The sequence below is a fragment of the Rissa tridactyla genome, chromosome 8 (assembly GCF_028500815.1).
Source record: "Rissa tridactyla isolate bRisTri1 chromosome 8, bRisTri1.patW.cur.20221130, whole genome shotgun sequence".
NCBI lineage: Eukaryota > Metazoa > Chordata > Aves > Charadriiformes > Laridae > Rissa > Rissa tridactyla.
In genome coordinates, this window is record NC_071473.1 from 23,186,496 (window position 1) to 23,199,059 (window position 12,564).

Here is a 12,564-nt window from a genome sequence, read left to right on the forward strand (position 1 = left end):
CTGGGGTGTGGAGCTGATGCAGGGGGAAAGCTGATGCAGGGGGAGAGTGTGGGGAGCGAGAGCCTGCTGCCCGAGGGGCTGTGGGGAGCCGGGAAGGCTGGCCGTGGGGCCACGGTGGGGCTGAGGGGAGATGGGGCACTGAGGGGAGGCGAGAAGGCTGGCTGAGGAGAGGCAGGGGTGCTGAGGAGCTGCAGGAAGGCTGAGGGGAGCCTGAGGAGCAATGGGGGGGAAATAAGACGAGCCTGAGGATGCAACGGGGGGGCTGAAGGGAGCCTGAGGGGCACAGCCCTGGGGGGAGGTGGAAGGCGGGCCGGGCCCCGAGCTGAGGCTGAGGGGAGACGGGCAGAGCGGCGCATGCCGCCCACTGAGGGGCCCCCCCCTACGCCGAGACCTCCGCGCCCGTCCCCCTGCACCGCCCCCCTTCCCCCTCCACCCAGCGGCCGAGGCCGCTTTAAGGCGCGGGCGGGGCGCGGCCCCCGGCCCACCTCTGAACCCGGAGATTGACGGGCGGCCGCGGAGGAGGCGGGGCGGCCCGCGGAGGCCGGCCTTCCCGCCGCCGCCGCCAATGGAGCCGGGGGGGCGGGGAGGCGCCGCTGCCCTTTCCTCCCCCCGCCACCCCCCCCCGGGTTCCTCCGTGCCAGTTTGAGGAGTCCGGAGCCGAACAAAAGCAGGCGGCGAGGGCTGGGAGCGGTGCGCGCAGGCCCGGCGGAGGGCGGGGGGGGGGCCCGCTGCCGGCCGCGGAGGGGAGCGGGCCGCCAGCCAGCCCCGGGCCCGGCCCGAGGGTGGGGGGGAAAGTTTGGAGCCCTCCCCCGGTGCGCGGGGGGCTCCGTCGCTCTCCGGCCCCGGCAGCTCCGGCGCTGCCATCGCGGACGGCCGCCCCGCTCCGCCCCGCCGCGGCCGTTGCTGCCGTCGCCGCCTCCTCCCCGGGCGCAGCCCCTGCCCCCGCCGGCCCCGGCCCCCGCCGGCCCGCCCGCCGCCTCCCCGGGCGCGGGGCTGAGCTGCCCTGCTTTTGGAGTCGCCGCCGTTTCCCCTCCCTTCCCCGGAACCCCCCCCCCCCTCCCTCCCTCCTCCTTCCCTCCCTCCCTCCTCCTCCTCCTCCTCCTCCTCCTCCTCCTCCTCCAGCAGCCAAAGGGATTTTTTTTTCCCCCCTTTCTTTTCTCTCTCTCTCGCTCTCTCGCTCTCATTTTTTTTTTCTTCCCATTTTTTTTCCCCTCCTCCTCTTCCTCCCCGCCGCGGAGCCGGGCGCCAGCGTGAAGGATAAATAAAAAGCGAAGAGGAAGAGGCTGGGGAGGAGGAGGAGGAGAAGGGGGGGGAGGAGGAGGAGGAGGAGGAAAGAAGAAGAAGAAAGCGAGCAAGAAAAGAAAGCGAGGAGCCAGGCGGCCAGCCCAGCCGCGCCGCTCCCGGCAGCCAGGGCAGGAGGAGGCGGCGGCGGCGGAGCGGGGGCCGGGGGCCGGCGATGGATGACCAGCCGCGGCTGATGCACACGCACAGCGGGGTGGGGATGCCGGGGCACCCGGGCCTGTCCCAGCACATGCAGGATGGACCAGGCGGGGCGGAGGGGGAGGCAGGCAGGAAGCAGGACATCGGAGACATCTTACAGCAGATCATGACCATCACGGACCAGAGTTTGGACGAAGCGCAGGCCAGGTGAGAGCGGCGGCCGGCGGGGAGGGAAGGGGAGCTGGGGCGGGGGGGGGGGCAGGTGCCGGGGAAGTTTCCCCCGACCCGGCCTTTGTTGTCCGGCGGGGGGAGCGCGCCCGGCCGCGGGGGCCCCTGCTCCCGAGAAATTTGGGGGGTGGGGAAAAAAAAAAGGGGGGGTGGTGCCGGGTTAATTTTCTTCCCCCCACCCCCCCCCTTTCCCAACTTCGTGGCGGTTTCTGGGGGTCGCAGCGTCCTCAGCCCCCGCCTCCCCCCCCCCCCCCCCAACCCTCCCCCTCGTCTCCGCTTCGGCCCCTTTTCCCAGCGGGGGTCCCAAACTCGGGCTCGGCCGGGCAGGCGGCCTGGCTTTTGCCAGCTTTTTTTTGGCGGGGGGGCGGGGGTTAATTCCGCAGGGAGATGGTTGTTGGAGCGGGCTGGGCGTGCTGGGGGCTCTGCTTCTGCTCCTCCGAAAGAAGCACAAAGTGCTGCTCCGTATATTATTTTTTTTTTTAGGGGCGTTAATAATGTTTTTTTTTTTTTAATAGCGCCTTGTAATAGTGTTGTTTGTAAGGCCTTTTTTTTTTTTTGCGCTTGGAGGATATACATAGAAGCTTGCTTTTTTAAAAACATTATTCTTAATTGCAGAGGTATTTAAAAAGGGAAAAAAAAAGGCTGTAAAAGCCGGTAACCGAATTGCCTCCGGCTTCAAGGAGTGCAAACCTCATACGCACCTTCAAAGGCACTAGTAAAAGTTAAGGGAGGGGGGGAAAAAAAAAATAATCCCCCAATTGAAAGCACAGTTGAAGGAATTAAGAAAGAAAAAAAAAAAAAAAGTTGCCCTGAATTGTTCGGGTTACACTTGAAATTTCTTCTGGGCTGCGGAGCTGCTAGGGGTATTGTCCTCCCCCCCTGGCATTCATGCCCCGAGCTGGAGCAGATTGCTAGAATACATTGTTCCTGGAAAAACGCACCACAGAGCCCCGAAACTCGCTCGGTAAGAACTTCCAGAAGGATAAAAGTACTCCCCCCAAACCTCTGCTTACATCCTCCCCAGCTTATATAAAGCTCCCGCTTACCAAAAAGTCTTGTTGCTGGGCTGATCTTACTAATTTTCTTATGTTCTTGCAGGGGCAGGGTAGCTGTTAGGAGGAGGAGGAGGAAATCATGCACTTTCTTCCCGGCCAGACCCGGGGCAGTGAGGGGATCTTCCTTTGGAAAGTTGCGGGAATTGTGTATGTTCCTGCCTGGATAATTTAGTATAGTTAATCAAATCAATAAAACCAAAGCAGAACAGAGCTAGGAGAAGGCTTTATGGGTTTGCCTTGCTGGACTATTTCAGCTGCTTCCTCACAGTACTTTTTTTTTATTATTATTATTTTTAATGCTGAGCTGCCAAACATGCCATATTTACCAGTGATGTTTGGCTTTGCATTTCCTCCATCCATTCTACTATTGCACGGTTGTGTTCCTGCCTCTTTTTCTTTCTTTTTTTTTTTTTTTAAATGAAGTTTTGGGAAGATGCGAAGTGCCAGTATTATTTGTAAGAGGGCCCCTACAGCATATGTACGTGATTTGTGTATACCCAAATGTCTGCACCCATCTGGGTGTGCTGATAAGGAGACGCTGTGGTTCTGCAAGGGTATATACCTTTGAGAGACTTCATCAGATATATAAATCTTTTTAACATGTTGTGGGTGGTGGGGTAAGTAGTGTGAATGTTTGCCAGATGTTCACATCGTCTTTCGCGTGTAATTTCGGTTGGTAAACAGAAATCCCGTAACCGGAGCCTGATAGCAACAACCCTTTATACAACTAAACCCTTGGCTAAATGATCGTATGGCTTAAGAGGGAAAAAATAAAATCGTGCTGTTTTCTTGCCTCAACGGGCACATGGTGGGTTTTAAAACCAGCCGATTTAACACCCCCCCCCCCGCCCCCAACTCTCTCCTCAAAACCCGCAGGAGAATGGTCAGCTCTGAGATAACAGCAGCTGAAAAGAAAGGTGTTGAACAGCATGCCCTCCCCTTCCCAGAAGCAGCCGGCCGTGTTTTTAAATGTGTTTACTGTCCCAGTTGTAAAGAATTAAATTTTAACACCTGCAACTAGCAGGGTGTAAGGAGCACGGAGGCAGAGGAATGGGTTTCTCTCTCCATCCATGTGCGCGTGTCTCTGTGCTCCAAGTTGGGCGCCGAAATTCCCCGAATTGACAGCTCTAAGCAGAGGATGTTTCTAGCGCTGGGGCAAGGGGGGAGTGTATCTCCCCTCTGCCTTGCAAGGCAAGCCTAATAAAGCACATGGCTGTGTTTAATATCGGAGGTGGGGGACAGAGAGAGCCCGGTGCTCTCTCTGTATTAAATAAGATAGTTGAACTGAGCTTGGCTCCCAAAAGCTGCTGGCTTCGGCTCAGTGCATCGCCTGGCTCGCGCCGGCGGTGTGAGCCGCTCAGTGGCAAAGGCGATTTTCAAGCCGTTCCTAAATTGGCGTAATTCATCTCCTTTTGCGTTGGGTAGGTGGCTGTTTGTAGCGCCGGCGCTCAGGTCCTAGGCAGGGATGGCGGCGGGGCCGAGGGGGGCTCAAATGCGTCCCCCCACGCCAGCCGGCGTGAATTTGGAAAGTTGTTCCTTGTGGTGACATCCTAACCTCACCCTCCCCTCTTTTCTTCTCTCTCCAGGAAACACGCGTTAAACTGCCACAGGATGAAGCCAGCCCTTTTTAATGTCTTGTGTGAAATCAAAGAAAAAACAGGTAGGAAGTCAATGCTGTTGTTGGTTCTGTATTGTTTTTCTTTTTGCTCTTTGAGGGTTTTATTCCACCAAGTTTGTGCCCTGCCCCCTCCCTCCACGTAGCAGTATTTAAGTGGGGAGAAATAACTAGCTGGTATTTAATGCTTCTGGCAGTGGACTCGCATGATGCGGTTTGTGTCTGGAAGGGAAAATAGCGTGGTTTAATTTCCATTGTATAGACTCTTTATTTATTGCTTTTTCTGGGGAGAAGGAAAAAAAAAATCAAAACCCTTGCAATTTCTCTCTTGCTGTAGTTTCTTCTTTAAGACATGGCACTGCTTATAAAAAAAAAAAATAATTAAAATTTAAGTGCAGAGTAGGGGGAAAAACCCAACAAAATGAAATTGTGCAGTTTTACTAATATTACTGTTCAGGTAAATGTAAAGATTTCTTACTTTTTTTTTTTCAAAAGAAAGGGTTAAAATGCCCTTGTCTGCCAATCATCCAGGCTAGCTCACGTAAGAGCGAGTTGTCAGTTGCCTTTAGTGAAAGCAATATATTAGATTGTTAGTTACTTTAGGGTACTGTTGTTTTATGGCGTGGGGTGTTCTCAGGCTTCTAAAGAAGCTAATGGCATGAGAGCGTTGGTTCTGCCGTTTCCCACTTTCCAGACCTCCTACCATGTACTAACACACTTATAACACATCCCAGGGGGGCATTTAAATTTTAAAAGCAACAATTAAAAAATAGCAGTCATCAATCAAGGGTGATCTTAAACAACAGATGCTCAGGGAAGGACATTTAGCAACATGCACCACTTATTTATTTATTTGTTGGAATCTCTTTTTTTTTCTTTTTTTTTTTTTTTGGATTAAAAAAAATAACGGGGGGGAATGATGGAAATTCGGCGGGGGAGGGCGTTCGTCTCTGCTGTTGGCTTTCTGAGCCGACCAGAGTGGATCGGCGGGCTTTTCCATGCCGATCTAGCTGCCTTGTTTTAGCAGGCTGCAAAGTACTTGACTTCTCCCCCCCTCCCCTTTTACAACAAGGACTGTAACAGTCAATAATTCATATCTAAACCATATAAGCAAGGGCATGACATGAATGAAAGTGACAATAAATATGATTGCACACCCAGTTGATATACATTGATAGTTACACATAAAAGGGGAACAGCTTTCAGAAACCTGAATCTGGGTCTCTTTTTTTTTTTTTTCTTTCTTAAATATATATATATATATATAAAGCCTCCTAGCATGAGCAACTGATTGGAAATACAATTACTTGACTCTTGCAATATATATAAAATGACTAAGGGGGCCCTTTGTTAAACGTTGTTTGTGCAGCGTGTAGCCCAGACAAAGCACCTACCGATGGCATTCGGCTCTCTGAAGTCCTCATGGCTGCGTGGGCCGGGTCTGACCTTCCTGAGGAGTCCTTCCTTATGGAGTTTCCATAATATCAAGCAGCGGGTTCGGTATGGGAACCTCTGTAGAGTTCATATGATGTAACGTGAGGGAGTCTGCCTAGAGATAAATTTTATGGGTGATTTTATAGCCTTTCCCTGGGTGCTACCTCAGAAAAAGGAGCCACCAAGTTCCTTTCCCTCTTCCCTCCTTCTCCTTTTTTTTTTTTTTTTTTTGCATGAGCCAAAGAAAATGTTTGCCTTTTCTCCGCATGTATTTGATGCTGTGAACGTTGTCTGTGCAGAGGTACTTTTTGGCAGGGTAACTGATTAATCCCAGCTCGGCTTTGCTATTGGTGCAGTCAAAAAGTTCGGGGATGGGGAATCTGCCAGGACCAAATCTGGTGAGAAATCCAGGTGACCTCAGGGATGCCGTGGGGTCCCGGCGAGCTGGGGAGGGATGGGGAGCTGTATGTATCCATGGAGCCTGGGTGTCATAATTCCTCTCTGCTAAGTAAAATCGAGTGAGATGGTATAGGGCGAAGCTTGCTACTGGAAATAAAGGATATTCAGGTGCGAGCTGGGGCTGTCTTACATTATTTTTTTAAATTTTATTTGTTGCTGTTGTGCCTGGGTTACTTGGCTACAGGGCTGCCGCACAGAGCTCTCTGAAGAGGCCGAATCGAGGTGGCTTTTGGAGTGTTGTTTATCTACCCTCAGATCGGTTTACGGTGAATTATTTTACTTTGCAAATTCAAAGACCTCCTCCCCTCTCCCCCATCTGCGTCCCCAAAAGTCACACTTTGTAAGGAAGCAAACGGCCAGATGGTTTTGTTTTATTGGTTTTGTTTTATTTTTTATTTTTTTTTAATTATTGCTTTGTGGGCCCAATGTTAGGAGGAAGTTAGCCTTGTGTTTTCTGGGGCCGAGGGTACCGCCTGCTTCTGTTTGCGGACTCCTTCCTTGCGGGCAGCAGCCTGAAGGTTTAGCCAACTTCTCTCTTCCCACTTTCCATTTTGCTTCCCAGATTTTTGCATGTGTCGCGTTTGAAATCCTGGTGATTGTTTGTGGTCACTGGTGGGTGTTTGAAAGTGCGTGCGTACATCTTCCCCCCGGCGTTATGATGTGCAGAAATGTGCGTTCAGTTACCCCGCTGCCTGATTTAAGTGACTCCAGAGCCTTACGGAGACTTTACCACCGTCTCTCGCAACATTATGGCTAATATTTCATGGTGTTAACATTGTCTTGAGCAAACCCAAAGTGTCCATAAAGTTCTTAGAAAAAGAGGTCGTCTGCATTGGCCAAAGAGTTCCCTTTGGCACTTGGGCTCTTCAGTTATTTTAAAGCATTTATAAACACTTTTAAAAAAAGATAATAATAAAAAAAGGCTTAGTGGGTTGTCTTTTGTCTGCAACGTGGAGATTGTCACTTTTGGGATGATTTCTGTTTAAAAGTAACAAAAGAGAGGTTTGAGCCGAGCGGGAGCGCATAGGGGGCAAAAAAATTGCCGCTTAAATATACATATAAGTTGTCGGTGTTCATTTGGTGTGTTTTCACTTGCTGTTGGTCGCTTTGTTGCGAGGGAAGGGGCAGGACTGCCTTCAAATGGCTGGCTGGCTTTTTGGAATAATAATTATGGAAATAGGAGGCATTGTTGTCCTAAATACAATTGATTCCTCCGTCAATAGGGATTGAAATCGGAAATTGCATTGCTGATTTATAAAAAGTTTGAAGGCAGGGGTAGGGGCTCTGTCTTTATGGCCTTTTTTTTTTTCCCCTCCCTTGTTATTTTTTTTTTCACTCTCTCTTGGTATGTTGTGTTTTTTTTTTTTTTTAAGCTGTTCTCTGCATGAGCAGAATAGCTAAGCAGAAGAATCAGGCAAGGCGTACGCAGACGTGGGGTCCTTGGATGGCAAACTGGAAAATATCTGCTGTCAAAATGCAGCAGCATCTATTTCAGCTGCGAGCCTTTCCCAACTCCCATCTCGTTCGGCGGGGACCGGTGGGGAGAGGCTGAGCACAGGATATATGACCGTTTAATCTGATTCCTCCTCCTTAAGAGCTTTTCCCATCGTTTCACTTTCTTCACTCTTTTGGGGGAGGTGAGGACATCGCGCAAATTCTGCTTCTTAAAAAGACCCTGACTTTGTATTTGAAATCCCCTGATTTTTATTTTCTTACCCCCCTCACCTTTCCGTATTGAAGGAATTCAGGTTTAAAAGAAAAACGTGCATACCACCAACGGGGGGAATTTACGAAGTGGAATATTTATAGACAGCACTGATTAGCTGTGCAATTGTTGTTGAATAATGGGTTTGTTTTTTTTTAATTTTAGAACATAATAGCTATATAAGGTGCCGCTTAGCTACCTTTCCCTGTGCATTATCTTCATCAAACTTAACTCAAATCAGATCTTTGGAGGAGGTAGGATTTTTTCCCCCCTTCTTTTCTTCCTTAACACCCCTTTGTTCTCTCCAGCTCTGTGTTCAATTAACACCCCCATCGCAGAACTGTAGTCTTTTTTTTTTTTTAATGTCTGTTACTGTATTTCACTTCTGACACCTCTCTTATTATTCTTGCCTGCTATTTCTCTTTAATATAGCAATTACGATATGGGGTTTCTTTCTTTCTTCCTCCCTTGCTTCTTCCCCCCCCCACCCCTCCCCAGTCTAAAGCCCCACGGAGCAGCAAGGGGAGAAGAGGGGCAGTGGCGGTGCGTGCAGTGCCGGTGTTTTTGGGGTGCGGGGCAGAGCTGGAAGTGGGGTACGCTGGCAAGCCCAAAGCCCCTCGGATGAAGTTTTTTGCGGGGCAGGATGGGGCAGGAGCCCTTTGCTGTGGTTTCAGACCCTGCCCTCCTCCTTATCCTGCATTTCCACCAAGGTTTCCCGAGGCGCGCAGGGGAGAGTTAAACCCCCCGATTTGAATTTCAATGCAATTCTTGCACCTAAGGCTTCATTCTGCTTCTGCAAAAGCTCATAATGAAAGTGCTTGGGCTCCAGCCCCGCAGGATCGGGGTCCCCGCTCTGCTCTCCGCAAATCCAGCCCTCGTCCGGCTGTTCTCCCTCCTGCCCTTCAAAGGGGAGGAAGCCTTTGCTTTGATATTTATTATTATATATATATATTTTTTTTTTTCCCTCCTCCAGTTGAAAGGCTTTGAAGGCAAAAGCAATGCTTCTCTCTTGCAGCCGGGCAGGGTCTGCCAGCTCCCTGATGTGACTGCCCTGGGGGAAAGTGAAACATTTTGGGAGAGCAGGGCCTCCAGCCGGCCCCGGCACTGCCCAAGGAAGCCTCTGCAGCTCACAATTAAATTGCTTCCAGAAACCTGATGCCTTCAAGGGAAAGGGAGGGAAGGGAACGTGCGAGTGGCTGGAAGATAGGGATGGTTTGGGGGTGGGGGAGAGGGTCTGGGAGACCTTGGCTTGGTGGAGGGCTGTATTACTGCGAGAGGAGCGGCTGCCTCCGGGGGACTTGGTGGGAGAGGATGGAAACCAGTTCACCCTGATGGGAAGGGGGATGTGTCCCAGTGGCTGGAAGGAGCAGCAGCCTTCTCCAGAGCACAGGGTCTTCAGGGCTGTAGCTGTGACAGTGCAGCGAGTCCCTTCTCTGGGCTTTCCTCTTCCAGCACAGCGTTGCCCGTCCGGGATCTGCCAGGGATGGATAGCTTTGGAGGAGCGTACTCGCAGGGAGATTTCTCTTTTTCCTTTTCAATTCTGTATTTTATTCCTCTCCCCTGGTAGCATGTGGCTGGGGCTCTTTGAACGGAGCAGGCTTAATTAGTTTAATCAAAATTGGCCTCCTGCAAACCTCCAGGGGAGGAGGTGGGAAGCACGGGGCTGCCAGCGGGCTCTTCCTCCCACCTCCTCCCCCTCAGCCCTCCCGGCAAAGCGGAGAAACCAGGCCTGGTTCCAGCACGACATTACTGCTCCTGAGGGACTCCCTACAATTTGGGGAGTACAGGAGCAAACCTGTTTGGTTTTGTTTCGAGGCTTGTTTTTTGTGGGCGCTTGCTGTCGAGTAAACTTTGCCGCGATTGCAGCGGAGCAGGAAGACGCTCTTGGAGGGTCTGCTGGGTCCCATTGCTCCCTGCCCCATCTGTTTGCTCCTAGGGGATGGATGTGCTCATCCTCCTGCCCCAGATCCCATCTTTCCAAAGTCTCCCAGCCTTTGCCTGTACCCGCCTCCCCTGATAGCAGGTTTTGGATAGTGATGGCCATTGGCTGTGTGTGTCCAACACGGTGCTGGGAAGGTGCTGTGCCTGCTCTTTGGATGCTGCACAGAAGGAGTCTTTGTGCTCAATTAATGTGTGCTGGAAAAATATTAGCTTTATTAGCCTGGTGTATGTATAAATAACAGATAAGTAGCGCATCCTCTTACGTGAACATGTTAGGTGACTTCCCCGCTGCCACCACGTCTCTCTCTGCTCCATCTCCCCTCACCTCCAAATGGTTTTGGCAGCAGTCAAAGTGTTGTGGCTGAGTCCAGGGAAAGAGATCTTGTTATCGGGCCTTGTAGCTCCAAACAAGAAACTCGGAAGATCTTTCAGGTCTAAATTTCTCCAGGGAAAAATGGTTGAAGTTCCCTTATTTGAGACCTGCAGAGGGATTTCCCCCTTGGAGCGCTGACTGTCTGCGAGCAGAGCTTTTCTAAATGATCTCAAATGTTAGATTTATTCCTGTTAGCAGGCTCGCGTGCTGCGTGCCAGCCCTGGGTTTGAGGGCAGTGGCTGTAAACAAAACCCAGAGAAACTCTGAGACAATTTCAGCATGGCTTTTTTTTCTACCCCCCCCCACCCCGTCTCAAGGAAATTACTGCATGCAGCAATTCTTCAGGGGAGCAGGGTGGTGGTTTAAACGTAAGTGGTTTCTTTTGCAGCGAGATCCCCTAGGTTATGCTGCTAGTGGTGCTTGTGCTGAATCGGAGCTGGGAATTTTGGTGCGGAGAACAGAGGAATACAGGATTCCTCCTCTGCCTTTGGTTCAGCACCTCATTCCCCAGTTCCCCCTTTAATCTGGGAGCTGCTGCCTTCTCTGCTGATGAAGCTCTGTGAAGGGTTTTGTGATCTCTTGGAAATCTGCTGTGAGGCATTTTATTACTTTTTTTTTTTTTTCCTTCCTGCACTTGGAGTTGGGGTGCCTTGGGAGGCAGGAGAGGCTGTCCTGTTTGCTGTGTGCACTAGAGGGGTGGTTTGCAGATGGTGCAAATTACCGGGTACCCAGTGAGAGCCGGGGGGGGAGTTTGCATCTGAAAAGCTGATATTTTCTTTTTTTCATCTTTTTGATTTTTTTTTTAATTGCATTCCTGTGGCAGTGTTCCTATGCAGTGAGTTTCACCATCCTGGTAACCCGTGCTTTGCTTTGTTTTGGGAGTTGCTGCGGCAGAAGGTGGGCTGTGCAGTCCTGGCTCCACGGACCCCAGAGCAGGACGATCCTACCAGGCTCCACACTTTTGGGCTGAATCTTTGGGCTTTTGGGTGCCAGGCAGGGAGAATTGACACTCCCTTGCGCTGCAAGTATGTGCGCTGTACAGCATGGGGGGACTTGGTGCTGGGTTGGGGTTTGGAAGGAGGTAATGTGATTTACAGCAATGGATCTGGTTAATAATCTCCAGCAGCTTCTGTATACTCAGGGGCTGCTTGTATTCCCAGCCAGGTGTTTGCAGACCGGATCAATATGGCCCTATTTGCATGGGGCTGTCCATAATCTAATAAACCAACCTCAATCTGCATCCTTTGCTTTCCCCAAACATCCACCCAGAGATGATCCCGGTCCAGTCAGACTAGCAGGCGTTCCCTCGTGGTGGGAGAAGCTGTTCGTGAACAGTACCTGGCCCCTGAACTGCCGGCCTGGGGTCACACGTGGCACCCCGGTGCTGCCAGCGGCACTGGGTGCCAAGGCTGTACCACCCCACCAGAGCCTGGGTTGTGTGAGCACCCCAGCTTTTTGGGTACGCTGGACATTTGTAGGTGCTACATGGTGCTTTGCAAACCGTCACCTCCCCAGCGTGCTCCAGAGGTGTCGACAATCAGGGATTTTCCATGAAATCCCTCCTCTCGCCATGTCGCCTTTGGGAACATCTGCTGGGAACCCCGTTTGAAACTAAAAATGATGGTTTTGCAGACCGGGCGGTCGGCAGCTTCTGCTGAAGACTGTCTTGGAGGCGTTGCGTCCCCCAGCAACTTAAATAATACAAGGTGGTGGGCAGCATAGGGATAAATTACAGAAAGCTGTGGCCTGAGGAGGCTGTGGGCTGAATACATTAAAGCGTGTTGTTGTCAGGCTGGCGGTGGGGTCGGGGAGGGACTCGGGTGATGCTTTCTCCCGGTGCTGGGGGATTGGTTGGGCTGGAATTAATTGTTTTGCAACTGTGTTGATTTTTTTAAAAAAAAAAAAAAGGAAAAAACAAAAAACGGAAAAAAAAACCCTGCTGAAGAATTAAATAAATTGGCCTTGTGTTTGTGAGCCGTGCCTGTGTGTGTATATATATATATTTTTTTTTTTTTTTTTTTTTAAGCTGGAACAGAAAGCCACCTTTACCGGCTCCTTTTCCTGGCAGCAAAGGTGAGGCGGGGGGAGAACGGGCAGCCCGATGGAGGGGACAGCTGCCAGGAGAAGCCGCCTCGCTGGTCGGCCGTGCCCGCTGAGGAGTGGCGCGCTCTCGCTGCTTCTCGGCGTTTTGGGGAGGTCGCCAGCATGGATAATAGAAATCCCCTCTGACACCTTGAACGAGCAGCACGTTGTCACTGTCCTCTCCCTACCCGGCCTTTTATTTATAGGAGAAGCCTTACCCAAAATAGCTTTT

General features: G+C 51.2%; 1 protein-coding gene across 2 annotated transcripts in view; it reads left to right on the forward strand.

Annotated features, from left to right (window-relative positions):
* The first annotated feature begins 1,098 nt into the window (after positions 1-1,098).
* PBX1 (PBX homeobox 1) overlaps positions 1,099-12,564 on the forward strand; it is a 137,176-nt gene continuing 125,710 nt past the window's right edge. Inside the window, exons 1-2 of one of the 2 annotated variants that reach the window (XM_054210808.1) lie at positions 1,099-1,647; positions 4,310-4,383. In XM_054210808.1, the coding sequence (XP_054066783.1) occupies positions 1,457-1,647; positions 4,310-4,383 (265 nt within the window). In that variant the 5' untranslated portion in view covers positions 1,099-1,456. The remainder of the gene's footprint in view (positions 1,648-4,309; positions 4,384-12,564) is intronic. The other variant, XM_054210809.1, reaches the window with a different exon arrangement.